Source organism: Pelecanus crispus, chromosome 6, assembly GCF_030463565.1.
Source record: "Pelecanus crispus isolate bPelCri1 chromosome 6, bPelCri1.pri, whole genome shotgun sequence".
Taxonomy (NCBI): Eukaryota; Metazoa; Chordata; class Aves; order Pelecaniformes; family Pelecanidae; genus Pelecanus; species Pelecanus crispus.
In genome coordinates this window covers 54664208-54691236 of record NC_134648.1, presented here as the reverse complement: position 1 = coordinate 54691236, position 27029 = coordinate 54664208, and the positions used below count along the sequence as shown (strand labels likewise).

Genomic DNA, 27029 nt, shown 5'->3' with positions numbered 1-27029 from the left:
CAACTGCTCACCACCCGCTGACCGATACCCAGACAGTTCCCGAGCTGCGATTGCTGCTCCCCGGCCAACCCCCCCAGTTTCTATACTGAGCATGACCTCATATGGTATGGAATAGCCCTTTGGTCAGTTTGGATCAACTATCCTGGCTGTGCCCCCTCCCAGTTTCTTGTGCACCTGGCAGAGCACAGGAAGCTGAAAAGTCCTTAACTAGCATAAGCAGTACTTAGCAACAACTAAAACATCAGTGGGTTATCAGCCTTCTTCTCATACTATATCCAAAACACAGCACTATGCCAGCTATTAGGAAGAAAATTAACTCTATCCCAGCTGAAACCAGGACACCCACAATGATAACTTGCCTCTCCAGAACTTCCATCAGAATAAAATAGGGTGGGCACTACATAAGGAAAACATCTAGCATTTCTTTCCAGTCACACATTATTGTAGCCATGGAAACCAAAACCCAAAGGTTCTGCGTTATCAACTTTACAATGTGTTGATACAATCCTTTGTAACTCAGAAGCCTATAAAACAGAGAAGCCAGTGAACCAACATATTGGTGATACTGCGTATTATTGCAGTATGCAAAAGCTAAAAAGAAAAACATTTTTCACGTTTGACAAGCAGTGCAACTTGTTAAGCATCCCAGATAGATATTTTCATACCTTCCTGGCTTTCTGAAAAGCTAACTGCCAAAAGATACTAAAGCCATCCCTAAGTAAAAGATTTAAAGGCAAAAAAATCAGTGGTTATATTTTTGCCACTCAAAAACTCTTATGAGAGCTTGCCTCAGACAAGTGAAAAGCTTCAAAACCTTGCTATATTAAATGGCAGCAAAATGGATATCAAGGTGACAGTAACTTCTGAAAAGCTATCTTCAATTAGTTTGATGAAGAAATCTTATACCCTGAGTTACTGCCATAAAAATAGCCAAGAAAACAATAGGTTGAGGGGCCTTATATTAGCATGTCACTTGGTCCTATTTTTTGTGCTCTAAACAAAACTATGTCCCAAGCTGGCCATTAAGTTTAAAAACTTCTACAAAAAAAAAAACAACCCAGGAAGAAAATTCCTTCCAAGGAAAGGATACTGGGTCATCTACTGTATTAAGGAACCAGTGGTGCCCAGCATTTATCAGGTTACATTCTAGACAGTCACAGCAGGAGCAGAACATCTGCACACTCACATTATTCTTGCAGCATCAAGATAATTTTTAAATAGCTGCTTCAGATTTGTATAAAAAATACATTATAGCTAGGTAGTTTTTTCATAAAGGGACAGCATGGCACAATAGATGATCTTAAATCAGTCAGACTGCATTTAAGGCAATACCAGCTCAGGACATATTTTGTTTACAGTAGAAAGCAAGTAGAATTCAGGCTTAGACAGCTACCACCATTCTAGGTTTGATTTTTTTGCAGGCTAGCTCTATCTTAGGGGTGTAAGACTTGTAGCACTGGATCATCTGACCTAGTATCCAGTCTCCAGCAGTAGCCGATACCTACAGAAAGCATTAAAGTAAGCATACACCTGCTAGAGATTGTTGCTTACCCCTGAGTTTTCTGGTGCCAATCTTCAGCAATAAGATTGGATGTATGTATCACAACTCGAAGACCTTCTTCATATAACAACAACATCATTTTCCTTTTAAAAAAAATATATATAACACATTATCCATTTCAAATATGCTGAGAGTAGGAGATAAACAAACAATTTATTAAAATGCTCCAAGATAATTATTTTCAAAAGATTTGTTCCACATAGTGCAAACACTTAGACTTCAATCCATGCACATGCCAAACTTGCATGGTAGTCATTAGACTATCCCCATGTATTTTGTCAGCAGCATCATGATACATTCCAGAGTACAGCTTAACATCTCATGAAACTGATTTCCCAAAGCAAAAATGAGTACTTGCAGAACACTACTTATATTTACTACGTTCTTCAGATAAACTTACTCCTTCGCAGATAGTTAAAAAAAGTTTAAAAAAACTCAAGCTACAGTACAAAGAACTTTTAAAACTAGTAACTGAATTAAAAATAAACGTCTGTATTTTTTGTAGCATAAGTTCTCCAATTTTCATATGCAAGTTTTCAATACTTTTGTAAAGACAGCATATCCATGTGACCCTGGAGGATGAGATGGTTTCCATGGAAACCAATGCTCAAGAACAGAAGCGGTAAGGAGAAACATGTTTATTTTCATTGCTGTCCCATGGCGAGATAATGCTACACAAATCATATCAGGCTCAAATTTAGACAGTGGTTTATTCAGTAATTTCTGGTTTTAATGTTAGAGTTCAGCAAACGAACATTCAAGCACCTGCACATGTTTTCCTGTGCTTACCGCATAGTTTATGCAATATGGAAGACCCCCTAACTATAAAATAGTTTCCCACATCTGTGTTATGCCTTGATCTAAGCACAAATTGACTTGCCAGTAAAGTAAGTATTTTACAGAAAAATAAAGTGCAAGATTAAGGTATGTAAAAGTGATAACTGACCAAAACACCATTACCTAAAAAAACCTTCTGACATGTAATTTAAGTTTTACATCATACAATGGGAATGATGTGAATTTAAGTCTTTATATTTCATGGGTGAAATCTATTAAGTTTCTCTTGGAACAAAATTATTTCATTGCCCACCAAGATCTGATTTACTGGCCTGCTACGCACTTGTGTTCCATCTGCAGTGGAACATGCATTCAGAGATACACTACCCAGAACAACCCTTTAAAATATAGGGTTAAAGAACTGTAGCATTTAACACCACTACCACTTATTTATCCCAAAGTGTGGTGGAAGAAAAAAAAAAATTTAAAGTGAGCATAAAAAGAATGAGAGCTGCTGCTTAAACGGGTTAAGTGAAAATAAGCTAAATGTTTAAAAATTATCAATTTGAAAAACAACTTCAATTCCTTCTATGTCTCTCACTAAACCTGAGAGAGAAGCAAGACTCATTTTTTAAATGCTGATTTCTTTCCTTCATTTGCATATTCTTCTCCAAACAGGCAATGAGGAGGTCAGTATGCTTTCTACCAGAAACACAGAGGTACCTTAAATAGGCATTTCAGATCAACATTTAAACATAATGTTATGTTTTATAAAACTAGTTATAAAAAAGGATTAATTGATTAAAAAATACTGCAGTGCCCTGAAACCAAAGAACTTCGCTACAAGACATGGTTAAATCTGTTCTTATCTGTAGCTTGCAATCTATAAAATTCCATTTGTGACACTATGATAGCAAATTAAAGTTTTTTCTTTGAAAAGACCCCAAAATTCAGTAATTTTTTCCAGATCATCCACCTTAACTGCAAAAACTGAGCAGTAAATCAGTGTTGTGTCTGACCTGCCAATGACTGATCAAGTCTACATTACAGTTTTGGTATTAAGGCATGAGTTAAGAGCCAGGACCTGCAGTTCACTGACTTCAATTGTCTAACTTGCACATCTCATCTACCTAATAGCTGGTTTGTTTCTTTAAGCTAGAACAATCCTATTATCATTTATAAATATAAAATAATTAAGGAATTTTTTCTTTAAAACTCAGCAATTTCTATGAAACCCAGTTTTATGACTTTAAAATGACTTGCAGATAAATGAGATATACATATATAACAGGAAAGACACTACTATTAAATTTCACCAGTGTACATTAGGCCTTCAGAATTATGTTTTCACAAGCAGTAACAATCTAGCTTCCTATCCCATAAATACTTTAAGACACTAGACACTAGTTACTAGTCTAGTTATGGTAATTGCATGTATCAACTCTGTGGTCGTCTTTAGAAGTGGAGCTTTCTGCTTCATAGCTGTTACTTACGTATGGTGAGTTCCAAATGCAATATCCAGTTTAGCCTGTAAAATTAAAAAGCTGATCATTAAAAATTCCTATTGTGCATTCCTATATGCAAGAAAGTTATAGGAGGAGTGGTGCTGCTTCATTTTGTTTCGTTTCACTGCTCTCTAGTGGACAGATCACAAAATACATTATTTTTCCCCTCAACACCTTTAAACGCACTTTCTTAATTTCTAGAAGTTAGACTTTAAATGGCAATGCAAGTCTCCTGGAACTGCTACAGCAGAATTTCTCATCTCTTGCCAGCAATATTTTCAGAAACAGTCAGCCTTGCAGAAACAGTCAGCCTTGCAGAAAAGGACCTGTGGGTCCTGCTGGACACAAAGTTGAACAGGAGCCAGCAACGTGCCCTTGCAGCAAAGATGACTAACAGCATCCTGGGCTGCACTAGGAGGAGTTCTGCCAGCAGGTTGAGGGAGGTGATCCTTCACCTCTATTCAGCATTGGTGAGGCCATACCTGCAGCACTGGGTCCGTTTCCAGGCTCCCCAGTACAGGAGAGATACAGACATACTGTAGAGAGTCCAACAAAGGGCCACTAAGATGATTACGGGACTGGAGCATCTCTCCTGTGAGGAAAGGCTGCGACAGCTGGGACTATTCAGCCTGGAGAAGGCTCTGAAGGCGATCTGGTCAACATGTACAAATACCTGAAGGGAGGGTGCAAAGAGGATGGAACCAGGCACTCTTCAGTGGTACCCAGTGACAGGACCAGAGGTAAATGGGCACAAACTGAAATACAGGAGGTTACCTCTGAACATCAGGAAATACTTTTTTTACTGTGAGGGTGACTGAGCACTGGCATGAGTTGCCCATAGAGGTTGCGGAGTCTCCCTCCTTGGAGATAATCAAAACCTATCTGGACATTGTCCTGGACAACTGACTCTAAGTGACCCTGCTTGAGCAGGAGAGTTGGACCAGATGACCTCCAGATGTCCCTTCCAATTTCAACCATTCTGTGATTCTGAAGCATTCGAAAACTGTTACAAGCAGCTTAATGGCTAACACTGCAAAGAAACAGAGAGAAGCCAGACAGAAATGCTTTTTTATCAGTGCTCTGCTCTTAAAGAGCATTTAGAGCACAATTGCTAGGGAGAGAATGAAACATGAGTTACAGATGTTAAGAAAATACTTTCAGCCAGTGATGGCTCCAACATTGTACCTAGTCAATATGGGTGTGGAGGAGAAGATTAAAATACTTACATTTCATTTTGGGGTACTGACATAACAGAATGCATGTAGACTACCAGAAAAATCTAAAGCAGTATACTCTAACAGGAAAATCATTGCAAATGCCATTTTCCCTTCTACTTACTATTAACTACACTGACAAGTTTATCGGATAGGACACACTACATTCAAATTCTTGTTGTGTATGAAAAGGAAACATTATATGCAAAACCATGAATTTATTGTTAGCGTATTTGAAATCTTCATCTAAAATTGCTGCTACTCCACAACTTAGTGCAAACACCTGATTAGTATAGCACACAGCACCCCAGAAATCCTGGCCTTGAGAACTCACTATGTTTGACATCAATACAGCAATCTCTAGGAAGCTCAGGGTTACCAGACTGCCTGAGAAGGAAGAAAATTCCAAGATCATCCTCTTCCTAAGAAACAGTAAGATATCCCCATGATCAATAACACAGTCCACCCAGCAAAATCCTGAAATGCTGACAAGTTGCCATAACCACATCCCTCCCCCAGGCTGAAGCCATAACTTTATGACTTGGGGACAGCAAAAGAGCGAGCATAACATCAGAGAGAAAATGGCATGTGCCAGGAAATGTGTTCATAGAAATTTAAACAGTATTACAGAGACTATGTGTAACAGCATTTTCTTGTGTAAAACATATTTGGACAAATAATAATTCTTTGATGAGACTTAAGATTACAGTGACACTAGGACTAAGCTCTGCCCTTTACAGAAAAGGTGCTTCCTTTCAAGCCATTACAAGAATTTGAGTGCAACATGCTAGTGGAGAAGGCGTGCAGCTCTTCTGTGAGCCTCATGACATTTTTTGTGAGCAGCCGTTCTGCGCAAACCTTTTGTGGGTGACAGCACCACAATCACAGAAGACTAGAACATAGTTACCATGTTCCTGTGGTCCTGGTAAGTATATTCCTTAAAGCATAACAATAAATTCTTGACTTTCCATATAAAGGTGTGCCTCTCTTCATCAACAACAAGATTTGAGTGCAACAGATGGCCTAATTTCAACCAAAGGATGATAGAAATTTTAATTACCTGACAAAAGCTAATGTTCTCATAAGGGCGTGCTTGTGCAAGCAGTTCAGCTTTGGATTCTCTCTTTTCACCATGAACTAGTAACAGTGGCTTCTTCCTTAAATAAAAGGAGATTAGTATTAAAACATCAAGTGAATTCGTAATCAGTCTAAACTATTCCTTCATGTAGCTATGACTTCTGGCCCTGAAATGTGATAGCCCAGAAGGAAGATGGCACTAAAATCTATATGCTTTATTAACTAACTCAAAAAAGCAGTGACTACAACAGAAACTCTAAAAGAAAGACACTAGAAAACTTTAATGGGGAAAAATAGAAAGCAATAATACAAAATCTTGCAAGGAACTCATCTGTATAGCTAGAAACAGATAGATAAAAGCTCTCGAAAGTATTGATACACACAGTGTGGATCTAAGACAGCTTAACCATTGTTACCTTATGGAAAAAATGGGAAGAATGAGAGGGAAAAGGGGGCTAGGTCTACTCTGGCAGCCATTTCATGTTCACTTCCTAATACTCTGTTCTACTGCATTTCCGGTAAAATGCAAAAAAAAAGGGAAAGAAAACTGTATGTCATAGACTCACTTCATCTGCAGTAGGCTGCAATTATCAGAATGGAATTTCAAGCAAACATAAGAACTGCTTTCATGACAATATCCAGCAACTCCAACCATATCATATCCATGACATATCATCCTGATAATTTTCACAGTCTTCTTGTGCCCTTCTACCCTTCCTAAATTCCCTCCTTTCTCTTGGACTACCTTGCTCTTGGCTCAGTAAACTTGTACTGGGTTTGCATGGTAAGGTTTTGGTAGCAGGGGTGCTACAGGGGTGGCTTCTGTGAGAAGCTGCTAGAAGCTTCCCCTATGTCCAACAGAGCCAATGCCAGCCGGCTCCAAGACGGACCCGCTGCTGGCCAAGGCCGAGCCCATCAGCAACAGTGGTAGCGCCTCAGTGGTAACATATTTAAGAAGGGGGGTGGGGTGGGTGGGGAATGAACCCCAACAGGACACAAACTGCAGCTGGAGAGAGGAGTGAGAATATGTGAGAGGAGCGACCCCACAGGCACCAAGGGCAGTCAAGGAGGAGGGGGAGGAGGTGCTCCAGGCACCGCAGCAGAGATTCCCCTGCAGCCCCTGGTGCAGCCCATGGTGAGGCAGCTGTGCCCCTGCAGCCCATGGAGGTCCATGGTGGAGCAGATATCCACCTGCAGCCCGGGGAGGACCCCACGCTGGAGCAGGTGGATGTGCCCAAAGGAGTCTGTGACCCCGTGGGAAGCCTGCGCTGGAGCAGGCTCCTGGCAGGAGCTGTGGCCCCATGGAGAGAGAGGAGCCCACACTGGAGCAGGTTTGGTGGCAGGACTTGTGACCCCGTGGGGGACCCACGCTGGAGCAGTCTGCTCCTGAAGGACTGCACCCCGTGGGAGGGACCCACGCTGGAGCAGTTCAGGAAGAACTGTAGCCTGTGGGAAGGGCCCACGTTGGAGAAGTTCATGGAGGACTGTCTGCTGTGGGAGGGACCGCGTGCTGGAGCAGGGGAAGAGTGTGAGGAGCCCTCCCCTGAGGAGGAAGGAGCGGCAGAGACAACATGAGATGAACTGACCACAACACCCATTCCTCATACTCCTGCGCTGCGCGGGGGGAGGAGGTAGAAAAAATCAGGAGTGAAGTTGAGTCCGGGAAGAAGATGTTTTAAGATTTGATTTTATTTCTCATTACCCTACTCTCTTTTGATTAGCAATAAGTTAAACTGATTTTCCCCAAGTCGAGTCTGTTTTGCCTGTGACAGTAATTGCTGAGTGATCTCTCCCTGTCCTTATCTCTACCCACAGGTTTTTTCATTATATTTTCTCTCCCCTGCCCAGTTGAGAAAGGGAGTGATAGAACATCTTTGGTGGGCACTTGGCATCCAGCCAGGGTTAAACCACCACAAAACTGTATGGCAAAAAGCTTCTTATTCCATCTTTATAGGTCATCTACTGCATTGTTGTCGTGGCCCACAATGGGACCTCCTAAGTGTTAATAAAAATCAGAAACCAGCCATACTGAACTCTGACCATTTAACAGTCTTGAAAAGAGGCAAGAAATCAATAGAGGACTACAACTGTGGAATAAGCGTACAAGGAAAACCAAGAGTCTACACATATGCAATTGGTAATGATAATTTGCAACTGCAAACAAGTGTTTATCATTCAGCTATAACAGCAACTTGCATGAAAAGAATGATTTGGAAACTGTGTCATTTCACTTTTGTAAAATAAACATACCTGAATTCCTGCGGATACTGTCTTACAAGCCATCCCACATCTATACAGTAGTTAAACTTGTACATGAGAGAAAGAAAACACTCATTAAAAAGAAAAAGCAGAGTTTGTCAGAACAATGAACTACAGCAAAAAAGCTTTCTATGCAAAGTCATCGCTCAATACCACTTAAATCACACACACCATGTTTTAAAAACAGTTGTATTTTTGAATTTCACATGTTTTCTTTCATATCTCAATTCAGGAATAAATTTCAGTTATTCAATTTCAGTTATTCAAAAGTTATTCAAAATTATAGCATTCATAAAATTTAACATGAAGAAAAAAGAACCATGTACACATAATGTAAAAGCTTTGGTTCAAGAACCATCTCTTTGCCATGTGCTTAAAACATGAATGATAGCAAAAGCTTCTATGCAATAATGAAAATATCATTGCTAGATTGCAAGGCTTTTTTCTTTCAAAAAAATCATTTACATGCACATAAATACGCATTTTTCAGTTGTGCATTCCCCCAAAACAGGAGAAAGCATTCTTATAATTGCCCAAATTCTAAGCAGAACATGGGATGATTTTCTTATTTCAATAAATTGTTGAAAATATTTAGAGTTCCCTCTACATTTTAACAGCATTCCCTGCTGATATCAGCTACATGGCACAAACATGGATTATCAAGTTTAAGGTTAATAAAGTGAAATAAGCAAGTGAAATCAATTTGGCAAACAGAAAACTCACCTGGGCAGAAGATACGAGAGTCCCAAAAAGAGGAGACAAAATATCTATTAAAAACATTAAAGCATAATTGAGTAAAAAAAAAAAAAAGGTTCAAGTAAACATTTCACATCCTCAACAGTTTGATAACTACCACAACACAAGTGCCAGACTGTTCAAAGACTTGGTGTAACACAGACATTCACAATTAAGTTTACTGTTTTGAATATTCAAGTCACTGATTCCCCTGTGAAACCCTTATGGTCTTATGTTTATAAAAAGCATTAATCCTCTCAAAGGAGGAAAACAAATTTTAAAAACTCATTAGGAGAAAGACCAAGATCATATGGAGAAAGGGACATCAAACTACTCTCTCCCCTATAGAGGGCTTGAAGAACTGTGGCAGAGTAGAAGCAGTAAGGGCATAGCTAATGTTTAAAGACTTATCTGTTGTGGACCTATTGTACAATAGGTGTATCCTTAGTTCATTCATGGTAATGCAGAAAGCTAATCTGACTGAGGATTTATAACCTCAGTAACTGAAGCACAGCAGCAACTTGAAAATATATCCTACAAATACCTTCTAGGATAGGCAAAATATTTCATGCCCTATCTCTACAGAAATCTGGTTTTGCAGGTTAAACAAAAAAACTCAGCCCCTCTACCAGCTCAACTAATCACCTAGCAGGACAACTAGTCCTAATAGAGGACAGGCCAAAAGCCACAATGAATTCACAAAGCAGATAAAGGCATACAGCATTAAAGCAAGGGAGGTCTCTGACACCAGGCTGCCACCAATAATCAATGCTCACAGGCAGCACATGAGGCTGAGGAAAAGTGACAGCCTAATTGTATAGGTCTTCAGTCATTTCTTCTCCTTCAAAGAACTACAAAACTTTTCTGCCTCTTTTTAGTATATTTCTGTGCATAAATCTCTTATTAATGCTTGTTTCTGATTCTGGCTTGTGATGTATGAGATTTCTGAACGAGGGGATGTTTACAGGTGCACAGAGCTGTTCCCCCTTACATCAAACTACAGCTACACAGCATGCCTGAAGCACCAGTATTGTACACCAAAGACTTCACTCCCATCTTGACTTACACTCACTTATAATTGAATTGAAACAGGCCCATGAATCCCAGCCACAGAATTTCAGAAGTACTATCTATCTTGTACTGCGTCATGTAACAGTGAATTACTAGGTCCAAAGCACTCAGCAGTATGAAAACAAGTGCAAACAACTACTCAGGGAGCATGCTTATGCACCCAAAGAAGGTATCCCTTTAACAGCCATGAAGGCAAGTGGTCTTCCCCGGATTAACTCACACAGAAAGCAGCAATAAGAAGCACCATATGATTTGCCTTGGCTAAACGCACATTAGATTTGTGCAGCATAACTCAGAAGTTACAACAGAATCAGTATCAGCAAATCAATGCTTTATACACTATACTTCTAAAAGAGAAAGGCAAAGATAACAGAACCAATTCCTACAACTTGCACATTTAGAATATGAAGCCTCACTTACACCAAGGAATATTTGCATTTAGAAATACCCACAAACTAAAAATAAGCATTCCCTTGCAAACAAGCCTCCCAAAAGCCCACTTCTGTAGAAGCCACCTGTTCACCTTTTATATGCAGGGCTCCAGAATTATAGCTCTGTTCAATTCCTCTGACTTTAGTGAGAAAAAACCTGAAAGGGTTTCCTCCATTCAACAAATCCCAGGTGTCCTGGGCTTCACCGTGTGATTCATTATACTCCTCTGCTTTCTGATTCTCCCAGAGTTCATCATCTTTGCGAAGATTCACAGGATGTTCTTCAGGTGCATCACATTTTTCTTCTTTCAGTGGTTCTTTGTGAGCATGCTTTTCCTGATCTTCAGGCTCTTCATCACTACTAGAAAGACACCAGCCTAAGCCTTCTTGGCTAGTTCTCTGTTTCTCTGCTGGAGGTATTTCTGTAGAAAGTTTTTTATCACTGAGCTTCAGGGGAGAAGCTTTTCTCTTGTGAGCAGCTTTCCTAGCTTCAGAGCATGGATACTGTGGCCCACTTGTTCTGCCACGTGCAGCATCCAATAGTGAAGACGTAGATGGCTTTTCACTATCAGAATTTTCCTCGGTACTTTCATCACTGCTAGATACTGTCCATTTTCCGTGTGCACCTTCCTGAAGCATGTTCCTAGGGATTAAAAAAAGAAACATGAAAAAAATTGTGCATATTTACTAGGCTCAAGTCTGTTTTCCTTCCTAGTTTCTATTTGCTTATTACTAGAGGAGCTTTGCTTTTTGTATTTGGCAGGATCTCCATGCAACTTCCGACTCGTGAAAATTTCATAGCACACAAGGCTTGCTTGTTTCTGTGCCCAGGAAACAAAGAAGCACGTGCAACGGGAACAACCATCAAGTGGGAAGCAGCTAATGTGGAAATCCACACACGGAAAACCGGCTAGGATAGGGACACGAACAGGAGCGCATTTCAAAAGTCAAAAAGAGTTATTTGCACCACACGGCTATCGCTGAGGCCGACCCTAACGCTGAGGGGTCTGGCGCGCTCTGAGGAGGTGCAGAGCGCAGCCAGGGCCGCTCCTTTCCGGCTGCCGCTGCGGGACCACGGCCTGGAGCCAGGGCCTGGAGCCAGGGCCTCCCTCCGCCGCCCCCCACGCGGCCCTCGGCCGCGCCGCTCCCCTAAGCCGAGGGCGCCGGGAAGCCCGGGCACCGCCGCCCCGACCACCGGGGGCCGTGCGGACGGGACCGCTCCTCCCGCCGGTTTCCGCGCCGCCCCGCGAGGAGGGCAGGGCCTGCGGCCGGGGCAGGCGGGCAGCCAGGGCGCCAGTAGCGGCGCCGGTAGCCGCTCCCGCCCCACAGCCGCCCGCGCCCCGCCGCTCACCCCAGCCGCCCGCGCCCGCCCCTTGCCGCGGCGGGAGGAGCGCGGCTCGCCACAGGCCCACGGCGCAGCCCGCGCGCCCGCAGCCCGGCACGCAGAGAAGGCCGCACCGCGCCGCGCCCCGCCCCTCCTCGCCCGCCAATGGCGCGCGCCGGGCCTTAGCCAATCGGCGCCGCGCTTGCCGCGCGGGGTGGGGGGGGGGCGGTGGCGGCGGCGGCGCCGCGTGGGTCGCTGGGCAGCGTGAGGCGGGCTGCTGGCGCGGGGGGCCGGAGGGGCTGCGGGCCCGGCCCATCCCATCCCATCCCATCCCATCCCATCCCATCCCATCCCATCCCATCCCCGTCCCATCCCCGAGCGAAGGGCATCTCCGGCCTCCCGCGGGTGTCGGGAGGCGCTGGAGCAGCCGCGGCATCGCTCTCAAAGCTGCTAAGCCGGCAAAACAGTCACGTCTCGGTGACCCGAATTAGTCTCATCAGGCTTTATTTGACCTTCGTATTAGTTCAGGACAGACAGGTGCGGTATTTGCATAATCGCTCATTCGGCTCGCTGTTAATGACTGTGTCTGAAGTGCCCCGCTAATGAGATAACTGCGTGACGACTGGAAGAAGGGGGTGGGGGGAAAGCAGGTGCGAAGTCAGTGGAAGTAAGAGCACGGACTACATCAAAGCTTGCTCTGTCAACCAAATGAACTGCCTCAGCATTTGGTTCTCATTAATTTATTACAAGCTTGTGACTGCAGTTAACAAATAACGTGTGTCGTATATCGGCATGCAATAACATTGGCAAGCTACACCTAGAAAAACATTAATGAAATTTCAGCTCGTTTGTGTAATTTTATTAGTGCTTTTCTGCAGAGTTGCACGTAATGCTTCTTCCTGAAACAATTGAAATTTCAACTCGTTTGTGTAATTTTATTAGTACTTTTCTGCAGAGTTGCATGTAATGCTGCTTCCTGAAACAACCTGGGGATATACTCTTCAGTACTATGAGATTAAATGTTTTATTACCAACCCTTGCTGAAGGTCTTCTGTGGGAAAAGCTCTCAGGAAAGTTGCATGGTTTTGTATGTTATGTGCATAATCTCTTGTCTAAGTATAGACTATGGGAACAGTATTTTTTTTTTTTTTTAAAGGTACTCCAGAAAATTTGATGGCTTCTGGCTATGCTTGCATTCCAGTCTCTCCCTGTAGTTCCTGGCTGTATAGTGACTTAACTGAGAGAATTAAAGATGCCTGGCATTTTCCAAGAAAAAATTCGAGATCTTGCAGAAACAAATTTAATGTAATTTGGTTTCTAGAAGTCTGTACCATATATTCTAAGTTTGCAAAAAGCCTTTTCATAATAAGCACATAAAGTGTAGAAATAGGAAAACTTTATTTAACTTCACAAAAATTTAAAATTAAATTGACTCAGTCAATTTTCAGGTACTGTAAGAGAGTAGATGAACAGAGTTCTGACAGAGATGCCACTAATCTTCAATAGTTTTTTTTAAATAGCATAGTTTATTCAGCAAGTACCTATTTTATTCTTTCCATAACAGTTATTCAAAGTAAAAAATATTAGGTCAGGTTTATTGTTTTTTAATGCAAATCACTTTCTTTCTCTAGGTTTTTGAAGTATGTGATGAAAATAACAAAAGCTATTTAAGCAGAGAGGACTTTAAAGTTACTGTAGTAAAGTTGTTTGGGTATAAACCCTCAAAGGTATAGATTTTTTCATTTATGTTCTGAAGATCTGGTTTATATAGGTGTCTCACCATTAAAACTCTGTGTACTGACTGGTCCACCCTAATTGGAATGGATTACTGTAGATTTGGTAAACAGAAATATCTACAGATTCTTAATGTAATTTTCTGGGCGTATTTATTTCAAAAGAAAATAATCAACCCCCCTACCTTTCCTACTGTAGACTGTGAGGAGCAGAAGGATGCGCTATATTTCATATGTGTACAAGATGTATGAAATAAGTGACTTAGCTTGTTATTGATCATTTATTGGTTTTTATTAGTGGTACACTCCATTTCTTTACTCAGTGGTTACAATAGGTATTAAACTACCATGTGTCCTAATAATAAACATGCATTCTCAAAAATATAGCTATTTTTGGTTTCAAGTAACAGTTGGGCATTTTCACTCTTGGCTTCTCTAATATAAATCTATAGCAGTATGAAAATCACAACCAAAGAAAGCTTTATTGAGAGAAATCATGTGTTGCATGCTCACTGGAAGACACAGGATAAATTGTATTGCTTAATGTAGTTCTGGAAGTTATGTTTCTACTCCAGTACTGCAAGTGATCTCAAAAGAAGAACACACATTCAAGATTTCAAAATAAATACACGTGTGTCTGAGTTTGTCTTTCTCATGGCATGTTGATGCAAGCCTGACCAATATACTATAAAGTATGTTTAGCATAGAAATCATGATTCATCTTTCTTCTCCAGTTTGAGCAGTCTTCTTCCCCAAGGACCACTTGTGACTAATATTTTTTTTTTTTTACTTAAATACATATTTTAGGAAAATAGTCTTAACAAGGTCATAAACAAAATTTTGTCTATGATAACTTAAAGTAAAAAACACAGAAATGTTTTATTAAACTGTGAAAGCAGTCATCTCTGCTACATTTCAGCTGTGGGTAAATGTTTTGTCAATGAGCTCGGGCCAGATCTAAAAATAATTTAGATTTCTAAAGTGAGTCTTAACTGCTGAATTATGAATCTGAAAATGCTCAGCTGCCCCTTATGTATCTTCTCCTATCTGTTTTTACCTTCATGTAAAAATTAGCTGTTCTGTTAAATTCCCTGAATGTTTCTTCCAGTAGGAGTACTCAAAACAGGCTTAAGGCATTCAAACAAGAGGTGTTCTGTGCATAAGTCACTGATGGCTCCTTCTTGGAAAGAGAATAGAAGTGGAGGATTCCCAGGAAGAAAGGAGGTGCAGCTTTAGTTATTTCTTCCTGAGAAGGTGCCAAGTCACACCTGCTGTGTCTCTAGGCAGTGCTGCGACCACCGGCTGTAGACCATTTTGTCTGTGCAGCTGCACAAAAATTAATTAAAAGCATTTGTTCCAGGAGTGATTCTGTTGTCTAGTGATTTTGCTAGCTCCTTAAGTGGGCCCAATTCCAGCAACTGTTGCTCTTTTCCCGGTGACTGCTCATTGTGAAGTACTAAAAGATCCCTGGGTAGACAGGTACTTTTCTTTGTGGCTTTTGATGACATGCATTACCTGTGGTTTATGGCACAGCCGCACCTTTTGCTTTTGCTGATGGCTAGGCCTTGTAAGTGTTCCTTTCAGCATTTTGGTAGTTTTTAATCTAGTTCTGAGAAACACAATTGTCTCTGTGCACCAGATAGGAACCAAACACAGAAGTTACAGTCCTAAAAGTTCATTGTTAGGATCCAGTTCTTGAGCATGTTATTGCACATTTTATTTTGTTGCCAAAATATTAAAATTGGAGGCTATCGGAACAGCCCTTGTATGTCTTCAGAAGTCACTAAGAACAGCCCTGGCAAGGAGACTACTTTCAAGAGCTTTTCCAAGAATTAGGGAATGGTGTACATGCTTTACTACATAAGGTGAAACTGCTTTGTCAACTACACTACATATTACAATAAATTTTTCAGTAGAAATGGCAAGTACTTAGCATCATCAACTGCATTTTTAGTAACTTGTTGCTGGATCTTTTTTTTGGTCATGTTTTCATTTGTTCTATAAAAGTAATACTAACTCTACCCACTAGATGTCATTAACGAACTCTACTGGAGAAGGTGGGACCTAAATTTGAATCACTTTCCTAATCCACTTGCTTTTTGAAAATAAGTTGTTGTGACAATTCTATTTTTTCACAAAATATTATTTTTGCATGGTTATTCATAGAGATTCTGAACTTACTACTGTTTAAAATTAAGCCTTCTGAGACAAGTAACTAGAAAAATATGAAAATAGATTAACCTGATTGTTGGGCTGATGCTGTATGTATATTTGATATATTAGCGTAATAAAAATCATCATTTATGGGAACTAGCAGCGTTGTGGAGATAATGTTTGTGGCACTTTTTTTTTTTTTTTCCTCTGAAAGTTTGGTTCAGTGATCCTCTTTTCCCCAAAATTATTTGAACTGATCTAAAATGCCCTTGTATTTCAACAACCATTCAGCTGGCTAATTGCATATTCAGGTGTTAAGTGTTTCAAATTAAAAGGGTACTGCAGGAATAGTAGTCATGAAAATATGTTGTTTCCCAGCTGAAGTTTCATTCCTGGTACTGGTACATTTCAGTCTAACTAAAAGCACTCTCTACACTGTGCATAGGAGGCCAGGCCCCCCAAAATGTCCGGTGTTTTCCCTGACCCAACTCCGTACCTTTGCATCAGGACACCAGTAGGTCGGCTTCTGCTGCTGAACAAGATGCCAAGCGCAGGGCACCCTGACATCCAGAGCACAGAAGGGCAGTCTGAGCTCAGGGCTGCTTGCAACTTCCAGCTGCTCTTCTGGCACATCTTACCAAAGCTTTCTAAAAAGGACTCCCTAGTCTATTTGTATGCCTGACACAGTCTATGTGAAAAGTGTTGCAGGCCAAATGGAATATATAGTCTTAGGTTAACTGGTCACGACATGTTTAGCGTGTCGGTTCTCCAGAATGGAGTATGCTTAGGTTGCACTAGAAGCTGCTCACATGTTGTCTCAGTGTTGCATCTATGTGCAGTCTTGTATTTTAATAACATAGATGCAAGAGTTCGGACTCATGAGCGCTCAGTCATGCCAAAAAGCATGTTCCTGACATTGTTCAAAGATCTTTTCCAGTGATCTCTTGGTCACCTCCTAATTCAGTTCTGAAAAGTCATTTTTTTTGTTTTCATGATGTTGCTTATTTGCTTTTGTACTATAATGAATCTTGGTAATACACTAATATTAGTATTAGTGAATCTTGGTAACACAATAATCAACATGTAAGTGTCAGTCCTGTGTTCCTATCAGATAAAATTGTGAGGTAAGATCCTATTGAAAGACAGTAAAGGAGATACATAGTACATAAAATGAGACAGTAGCGCGTTGGTTTCAGGATGGTTGTAGAAGCTAGATGATGCAAACCAGTTTTTTTCATTTCCTTCTCATTTTTTTATTCTCTACCTTTTTATTAAAGTTTTTATCTTGGACAGATTTACCAAATGAATTTTGATCAAACTAGGTTTCAGGAAATAGTTGGTCTCCAATCTGAATATTGAAACAGAAAGTTCTTTCATTGTTTAAAGGAAATAACAAATTTGGGGGCTGATGCTGCAAAAGTTAATTTTGAATATTACAGTTCCTTTGTGTGTAGCTGAACTCCAATCTGTATAAAGTTAAGCATGTTTGTTTAAGAATAATTAGTTTAAGATTTGAATATTGATTACGATCCTATTAGGACTGCATATATACTTAGTTTACTGGATGAAAAAGAGGTGGTTTTCTTTTAATTGGGATACAGTATTTTCTTATTTAAATGCCATAGATGATACTGTTGTGTAATATCTATTATTATGAGATCAGTATTTAGTGAAATCACATACTATTGCTATAAAATACAGGAGTTCAGATTTATCACTTCTGTAGAAAACCACTGTGGCATATCCTCTGTGTTCCAGGTGGAGGTGGATTCAGTAATGTCTTCTGTGAGATCATGAAATTCAGCTAACATGCAAACACTTATCTGTCAAAGATTTCTACTCCTTTTTCATTCATAAATTTAAAATTCTGAAGTTTAGACTCTCAAGAGTTTTGAAGAACCCAATGTAGATTAATTATAATGTATGTGATTGTATGGGGTTCAAAAAGGCTGAGTGCTGGGCCCTGCACTTGGGTCACAACAACCCCATGCAACGCTACAGGCTTGGGGAAGAGTGGCTGGAAAGCTGCCTGGCCGAAAAGGACCTGGGCGTGCTGGTTGACAGCCAGCTGAACATGAGCCAGCAGTGTGCCCAGGTGGCCAAGAGGGCCAACAGCATCCTGGCTTGTATCAGGAATAGTGTGGCCAGCAGGAGCAGGGAGGTGATTGTCCCCCTGTACTCGGTGCTGGTGAGGCCGCACCTGGAATACTGTGTCCAGTTTTGGGCCCCTCACTACAAGAGGGACATTGAGGTGCTGGAGCGTGTGCAGAGAAGGGCAAGGAAGCTGGTGAAGGGTCTGGAGCACAGGCCTTATGAGGAGCGGCTGAGGGAACTGGGACTGTTTAGCCTGGAGAAGAGGAGGCTGAGGGGAGACCTTATCGCTCTCTACAACTACCTGAAAGGAGGTTGTAGTGAGGTGGCTGTTGGTCTCTTCTCCCAAGTAGTTAGCGATAGGACGAGAGGAAATGGGCTCAAGCTGCACCAGGGGACGTTTAGATTGGATATGAGGAAAAATTTCTTCACAGAAGGGGTTGTCAAGCATTGGAACAGGCTGCCCAGGGAAGTGGTTGAGTCCCCATCCCTGGAGGTATTTAAAAGATGTGTAGATGTGGTGCTTACGGACATGGTTTAGTGGTGGACTCGGCAGTGTCAGGTTAACGGTTGGACTGGATGATCCTAAGCATCTTTTCCAACCTAAATGATTCTATGATTCTATTCTATGGTTCCATAAATGAGCTGACCATGACTATTAAAGAGGATCATGTGATTTCATTTAGTATTATAATATTTTTAGTGCTTGTATGTTACATTTAGCTTGAACTTATTCTTGCTTCTCAAAGTGGCATTTCTTAATAGCGACATTATATAGATAAGTGATAGAAGAAAGTAATTAGTAATTTTTAGTGTTCAAGTTGGTAAGTGATGGAAAAGGTTCTATCAGGTTTTTGATACTGTTCCATACTGTTCCACTGTTTACTTGGGCAAATACATCACAGTTCAATAAATACGTCTTTCTGTAACAACTCACCCATTTATATAGTTCTGCTTGTTTTTTTCTTGTCCTTGACCGTATCGATTATGCCCATACATCTGTTTGTGTGGTCATGTGGTAAGTCTTATTGGAGAAATTATTCATATAAAAAAATGAAGTGGCAAAAAAATGCCATTGCTTTTATCAGTAAGTTCCCTCATCCCTTTCACCACATGGCCCCGCAAGTATTTGTATCAATACACTTGAAGGGCATTGCAGCGGCTGGTTCTGTTTATTCTATCATTGATGCCAAAACCCGTGGTCTTTAAACCACACCCTTGCTTGTAAATCTTTCGTTTAGGCAACAAATACAGAATAAAAATTTTACTCAGTTTTTTTTTTTTCAATTTTTTTCATGAATGCCTGAACCAAAAGTAGTGAACTAATATATAAAGACAGATTATGGATTTGTTAATACCTAATTGGCCTGAATATTTTTTTAAGATGACCTCTTTGTGTGTTGAGATAGCTTTACAGCCTGTTCTAGTAGCACATAAATTGCCAAGTCTCAAGATCAATGAATAGGCGGCACTATTGTAGGAGTCATTCTATAAAAGGAAAATTGTATACGGTAATTTTCTGGGCTCGTGTGTTACTCTGAAAGAGAAAAAATAAATGGATGAAAAGCTTATATTGCTTTTTATGGTTTCACTTCCATAGTTATCCAATTGAATGGAAAGCTGTTCATGCAGGCAAGTGGAGTATGTTTAGGCAATCTCTGTTATTAAAGAAATTGTGCATGTAAAGAACCTAGCAGTTGAAAGCAGCAAGTCTTTGTAATCTTGGAAACTGAGACTGTAACAGTTCTTAATATATGATTTTTTCAAGAAGAAATAAGGAAAGAAACACTGGAAATCCGTAAGCTTGGAGTTTAAGATTTGAATTGAGACAGCAGGTGGAGCTGAAGGAGTTGTGCTTTTGAACCACTGCAGAAAGAGTAGGTTATGAATGAATCAAAAGAAAGAGAAGTGCAGAGCTTTTGTTATGGTATTTGATAAAGAAAAATTCCTGCAGGATACAGTCATGTTGCCTCCTAAAGAGAATTAAATTGTTTAAAATGAGCATAAAGCATATATTAGAAAGTTATGAGAAAGGAATATTTGTCTGTTCAAATACTGAGCTGAAGTGGGATTTTTATTTTTGCCAAAAAAATATGTATCTGCAGAATTTTTATATCAAGATTTTTGCCTGTTTAATGGGGAGGCCTGACGTTTTGAGGGGCAAATTTTTGTTTCTTAATTTTTATGTTTACTTTGATTTTAGAAGAAATGGTCAATTAAGTACTTACAAACTAGGTTTGCATTTCAATTTCTTTCATTTTCAGTTCATTAAAGAGATAAGATAAATATACAAGTAAAGACTTTCATATAGTGTATGGGAGGAATAACCAATCCAGTTTTACATCCAATTTTATTATGAATTTCGTAGGAATCTATATCTGAGATTATAGATTATTTCAGAGTTTTCTCACTGCTGGGAATGATGCCAGATAGATTGTTTATGCAGCATGGATCTTTATCCATGGCATGCAAGTGCTATTGACTTACAAAAGTCCATGTTTCTCTCCAGTGCAAAGAAACATGAGATGGCAGGTAACAAGAAGCAAAAAAGTGAAAGTAAATAGAAGCATTATACTCAAGTATAGAAAATATGTGAGAAAATTTAAACAATATTGAAATGTTTACATGATCGTGATCTAACTTTGAAGACTATTATTTCAGTTTTATTTTTGTGTTTATAGAAATAAAATTATTCATAATTTTTAGACCACAGTTGTACATATTTTTAAGGAGAAAAATAAAACTGACTTTTTTGCAGGAAGATTGATTTATATTTTACATTTTTCTAGGTGTATTATTTGAAAAGTTTTTAAATCTCATGAGAGCAAAGATGACTGCACAGTTATACAGTAGTGAAACAAGGCAAATATTTACAGATTTTGATGTGCAAGGTAAGTTTTTTCTGCTAAATATTTGGAGTATTAATTTAATTCTAAAACAATTAAGCAAAACAGAACACCTGAAAGAAATAAAAAGTAAAACGACATATCCTGGATGCTGCAAAGTTAAGTAAAACAGTACCAGAGTAACAAAGATCATGATGATATTACTATAAGTGAAGTCAGGGTCAGTAGGCTGCAGTGCCCTAGATGGTAGCTCTGGATTGTTGGTTGTACTATGAGCTCCTCCAGCTGTTAAAAGACATTTCTAGCCATTCACCCTACCTGCTTGCTGTTACTACCTCATTATTTCTCTGTTACTCATACTTGTATATCTCCACTCACTTATTTATGCCACATATTTCTGTCCCTGGTGATGGCTATAGAGCTTTTTTGCCTCTCATGATAGACCAAGCAAGGGAAAACAAAGCAACAAGGATTTTTTTCTCGTTCTTGCTGGGAAGTAGATGTGGTGATTCGTTTTTGCTCCTGCTAGACAGCAGAGGATCTCCCATCACCAACCTGAAAAAAGGAAAACTTCTTCAGGAGCCTCTGAGCTGATGGACATTCAGATGATCCTTTGCCTTTTTCTTCCTGACCTGAGATAGGACTATGGTCCTTGAAAAGAGGGAAAGTGAAACATATGGCAGATCAGATGTTGGGATGATCAGATAAGCATCCACTCAGCTTTTTGCTATGAACTAAAAGTAGCTTTTGAAGTGTTATTTTTAGTGAGGTATTTCAAAGGACTTAACTGTTTCAAGTGCTGTGCTTTTGTTTGTCTTGCTATCTGCTGCACACAATCTGCCATAGCCCTGTTTGAGATGCTTTATTTTCCAGTTGGATCTCGAAGTGAATTTGTAACCCAAGTGGTTGATCGGTTGATATTACTCTGATATAACATATTCAGGATCTTAAGACTGCAGTAGGATTAAACTGAAGGAGATTTTTTTAATGAAAGACAACTTTTGAAACACAATGCTCAGAATAACCAAGATGTCAATGAAAATGATAGGTTTGAAATGTAATTTTGTGTATTTTAGAGTCTATATTTTCAAAGTTTTACAAATCTGAAATTTTCACTTCAGAATGTCTACTTTTAAAATTAAATAAGAGAGTTGTAGATGTAGGCAGAGTACTTTTGAACTGAGTTCACAGTGGCAAAAAAGAATTGTCAGTATAAAATCTTTCTTAGACTGTTTGTCTATATAATGTAGCCATCCTAAAATATTTTGCAAATACAGTAACTTAAAGAGTGTATAACCATTTCAGAAATGTGAATTGGTCAGCTCACATGCAAACATGACTGTATTAAGTAGTTTTAAAAGCAACTTAATTTATATTGTTTTTCTCTTGCCTAATCTTGATTTAAAAGATAGAGGTTTTTTGATGTTTGAAGACTTCAAGAGAGCCTTCAGTTCTGTTTCTCCTAAGTTATCTGAAGTGATCATAGTTGAAGCCTTCAGGTAAGATTAACAAAGAGATCCTTATTCCTGGATAGCAGGCTTTTTGTTGTATATATTTCAGTTAATTGAAATGATTAGATTCTATCACGCAACTGAAGATATAAGCTTCAGCACATTACTGTTTCAGTGCCTTTAATAATAAATATTATAAATAATATGTGTGAATAACATAATAATGAAAATAATTTGTATAAATAGAAATAATAAAAATAATAAGTATAATTAAAATAGTAAATATTACCAGATACAGAAAGTAATTTGTTGCCTGTACTGTTTCTTAAGAAGCCTAAAATTATTTACTTTTACATTTTCCTCCTGTAATCAGGAAATCTGCATTCAAGAGCTGTCTCTTGAAAATTTCAGTTAAGCTGTAACGCATATTGCGAGGCAGTAGTGGTAAGATTTCTTGCAAGGTGAGATTGGCTCAGAAGTGAAAGTATCAGATTTTGAGAGTAATTTGCAGATCATAAAAAATTGATCTTACCTCCACAGTTGCCAGTAAACATTATTTTAAAAAATGTTTTGGAAAACATTGCATTGCAAAGTGTAAAACTTACTTTTTGTGATGTCAATGATTTGTTTGGAAGTAACTCAGTCATTGAGAGGAGTCTTTCATTTTTGAAAACATGGCGTCAGATAGCTTGCCGAGCACCATCTTTAAAAGGTGGGGTTGCATTTTGGGTTGGTTTTCTTTTTTTGCAGTTATCTGGAGTCATGGTACAAAGCATTGGAGCAGGAATCAGTCTGTACATCTTTCAAGCCACTAGCATACAATAATACAATAGCAAAATCAAAGTGTAGAGTGACTAATGTCTTACATGATACTGTTGTGTTTTTGCAGTAAAGATGCAAATCTAAGATATTTTGGGGAGAGTACTTACTTTAAGAAGGTTTGAAAAGTTATGTGGTATATTCTTCTGTATGTCCAAGTGATTTTACCGTCACTTCTTGGTAGATTGTCAACAAATTAATAGGAAAATGCAGGTAGAATAGCTTGAGGTGTTATCCTTTTAAATATTTTATTTTAAGGACTTCTATGAAGGACTTAATGTCTAATTTTTCTGTCCAGTGATTAAAATGTTTTTATTGAATATTAATGCTTTGTAGGTCAGAAAAGCATATGTAGTTGCTGTTCATATTGTTTTATTTTGCATTTTTACATATATTTTTTCATTATCTTTCTTATTTGAAAAACTCAAATAAATTCACTTAGCTTCATATTGTAAAATAGTTCTGTAAACTTTTGGCCCATCTTTCTGTCACTGAAACTCCCCGATTTCAAATTTAAATTATAATCATGATGAATTTAATAAATTAAGGAAAGTTCAACCAAATGTTACAGTATCCTATGTATCTAGTAAAGAAGACATGTCGTGATCAACAGTAGCTGTAATGCTAGCATGTTAGTCTGTAAATATCACAGTCCAGCAAATGAAACTTGTGATTGCATATTTATGAACGAGGTATGGAACCTGAAGAGAATCACAGAAAAAATTATTTTTCAAGAAGAAGGTTGCATGTTTCTTTGGCTACTCTTGAAAGAAATTACACAATAGTATTGTGTAATACAGATTTCTTTAGGACTGAACAGGCCAAATCTGCATGGAATTCTTCAGAATTGTAATTTGAAATCAGAGTCCTAAATCCTCTTTTAGGTACACATCCTTTCTAGATATTTATTTTAACTCTTGGTCTGTATGTTGAACTTTATGCAGGGAAAGAAAGCTAAGACTTTTGTCCTAAATTGAGCTGTACAATTGGATTAAAACTGTATGAAAAGAAAGGCAGAGGAAATATTTTGGACATAGATATTTGTCAGGAGCTTCAATGTATTTGTGGCACAAAATCTGTATTACAATGGATTGCTAAAACAAACAGTGTATATAATTTCATATTTGTAGATATGCTTCTTGTTCTTCCCTCTTTTTAGTACAGAGACCAAAACTGAATTTTGGGACTGAACATAATTTTAAACTATTTCTTTTGTGTTAAGTAAGATAATTTACAATACATATACATGTAAGAAGTTTAGCATCTTTAGGTGCCATGACTCTGATCAAGTGTGAGTTCTAAAACTATGTCTATAGTTCTGGATAACAAAGAGAGCAAATAATACTAGCAACTAATACAGCACATAAGGATCAGGCCTGTAGAGCAGAAGTTTATGCTGGGGACCCAGTATCTGTATGACATTCATTGGGGGGGTTGCTTGGACTGATTCCAATTCTTGGACTAATTCTGGTCAACAGACTGAACGATCACCAGAAATTGGAGTGCTTTGGGTACATGCTGGGAGCACATCTTTCAGTTTAATTTCATCTGGAAGGAATGCAGTTTGTGTACTGTGATCACTGTGATGTTAACCATGGTACAATCAATGGGGAAGACTGGGAGATTCAACTCAAAAGAGCGCTCCAAATCTTAAGTAAAACATAGTGACATATTGAGACAAGGAAAAAAAAAAGCTTAATTGGTATATTTCAGAGCTTTGTGAAATTCTTATATGAAAAGGGTTTTTTATGTTTATTTATAGAATTTTCACTTTGGTGGAAATGCTGTCTCCAAACAATGTCAGGTACTGGTGGGTTCCTTGAATTTGGAAGGTTACATGTATTATTTTCTTATACTTTAAATGAAGTAAAATGTTACAGAATAAGCTAAGTCTGTGGTTAATGTCACAAAGGCTAAAAGGAACAGGAAGGAAAAGGAAGTAGGGAAAAAAGTTAAAGCCACGTACATAATACTTAACTTCTTTACTCAACAGAGGGAATTATTTTCTGCTATAGAGTGTAATTCTCAACTTATTCTTAGACATAGAAATGAAAACAAGTGTATTCAAGCTACGCAGAACACAAGGAAGGAAGAATATCAGTAATTGATTTATATTAAGAATGAAGGGCCCCACCAAAGTCATTTAGCTTTCAGATCAAGTAGACTTGATTTGTAGGTATGCAAAATGCTCATAATGAGCCATCCATACATGTAGAACTGATTTTAATAAACTTGAGGCTTGAAAATTGAATTCTTGTATTTATTATTCATATATTTTACAAATATTAGAATAGTCTTAAAATATTTAATATAATATAGTAAGAAGCTAAATAATAATGGATTATTTTTCTAACCTACCTCTAAACAAGCGTTATGCTAAAAATCTTTTTATGGCTACAAAGGAGACACAACTGATACATAAAGCCAACATTTGTTTTTACTATATACTGAAATCTTAACAGTCTAGTCAAAGATTTATTATTAGTACAGATTTAATAATTGGAAAAAAAAAAGAAAAATAAAATAAAGAATACTATGCTACAAAAAGTCTCAGTGCAGTTAAATATGTTATACACCTCCTAACATCTACCCCTTTTTCTGTTGTTATTCTCAGTCTTCCACTGTCCCTCTCAGTGCTGAGGTTGACAGGTTACAGGGAGGCATGGTAGGGTGAATTGCTATTGTCCCGACCTCTTCACCAGAGGGAGTATGACATTCATATTGGTTTTCTTCTGTCTCACTCTAGCATCCACTTCGGATCATTTTTATGTGTTTTCCAACACAGTTTACACCTTCCTCTTTCTTCATTAGTCTGCAAGCCCACATTACTTCCAAATGTACTATATATGGCAAGTATTACATATTTTAGATACTTGTTCTTTGCTCTCTTTGTCATCCATAGACCCACTTTTGTTCAGCTCCTGTGCCTGCATTTCTTTAACTGACCATTGGTGAGTTCTTTATAGTCTTGGTCCTCCAGTGTTAGCCTGTGCCCTGTATCTTAACATCCATCCCATTCCTGTACTCCTGTACTCTATATGCTGTGTCTTTATATCTGAAGGCCTCTGTTATCATGCCAGGTCTATATTTCTCTACATCATTATCATAAACTCATAAATATTTCAGTTTACATAGAAGAAACCCTTTTTACTACTGTCCGTATGAAGCTATGTTTATACTATATAAAGGTAAGAAGAACAATTGAGACATAGCCACCTGGTCTTTAAAAGAACTGCTGCTGCAGATAAAGCAAGTAAAATCTCCAGGCAGGTCAAGCAAGTTCAGACAAAGTCTCACAAGCCTCAGTCCTCAGACCTTGCAAACTCAGTACAGAGTTTGTGGCCTGTTATTAGCAATGGCTGTAATGTATTTACTGTAATACAGGGCTATGAAACATACAGTTAATATCTCTGCTTTACTTTAACATTGTATATTCTTTTATAAATGTATAAAGTTGTAGTGAATTAATTTGAATTGGTAATAGAGCTTCATGATGGAGTGGTGGTGTTAAATGCTAAAGATACCTCATTCAGTAGTGTTTCTAAGTATAGTGAGTGAGTGGTTTGGGGTTTGTTTTTTTTTTTTTTTTATTCCATAGGAATAGGACCAAACATAAATACATTTTCATCTCATACTGATAAAATAATATTTAATGTAGATGTTCTTTCTCCTGAGGGATTGTTTTCCTACAAATGTCAGTAATATACTGCACTTAGCTGTTGCTAAAGTTTGCAATATGTGGGTAAGTTTTCAGTTTATAGTTGATTGTATTAACTGACCATAATCTTGCTGGAACAGTAGTGTAATGCTTATTGTTTCTGAGCTAATATTGCAGTTAAATTGAACAAAATGCTCAAGTGCTTATCATGGACCTGTTATGCACCTGATTAAAATGCCATTGTACCATAAAAACTCAACATTCTTGACACAAGAGTTGCAGAAGTACCTGCATGTAATGGTGTGGTGATATGTTCTTTCATG

The 27029-nt window shown here is 38.7% G+C and overlaps 2 protein-coding genes across 2 annotated transcripts in view; one reads left to right on the top strand and one right to left on the bottom strand.

Annotated features, from left to right (window-relative positions):
* TDP1 (tyrosyl-DNA phosphodiesterase 1) overlaps positions 1–11269 on the bottom strand; it is a 51777-nt gene extending 40508 nt beyond the window's left edge. Inside the window, exons 1-6 of the mRNA XM_009486222.2 lie at positions 10723–11269; positions 9117–9160; positions 8385–8440; positions 6118–6214; positions 3832–3866; positions 1552–1644 (exon numbers count right to left, since the gene is read on the bottom strand). Coding sequence (XP_009484497.2) covers positions 1552–1644; positions 3832–3866; positions 6118–6214; positions 8385–8440; positions 9117–9160; positions 10723–11269 — 872 coding nt within the window. The remainder of the gene's footprint in view (positions 1–1551; positions 1645–3831; positions 3867–6117; positions 6215–8384; positions 8441–9116; positions 9161–10722) is intronic.
* Positions 11270–11400: 131 nt separating this feature from the next.
* EFCAB11 (EF-hand calcium binding domain 11) overlaps positions 11401–27029 on the top strand; it is a 74473-nt gene continuing 58844 nt past the window's right edge. The window contains 6 exon segments of the mRNA XM_075713050.1: positions 11401–11498; positions 11656–12043; positions 13586–13681; positions 17600–17643; positions 20720–20823; positions 22187–22277. Coding sequence (XP_075569165.1) covers positions 11401–11498; positions 11656–12043; positions 13586–13681; positions 17600–17643; positions 20720–20823; positions 22187–22277 — 821 coding nt within the window.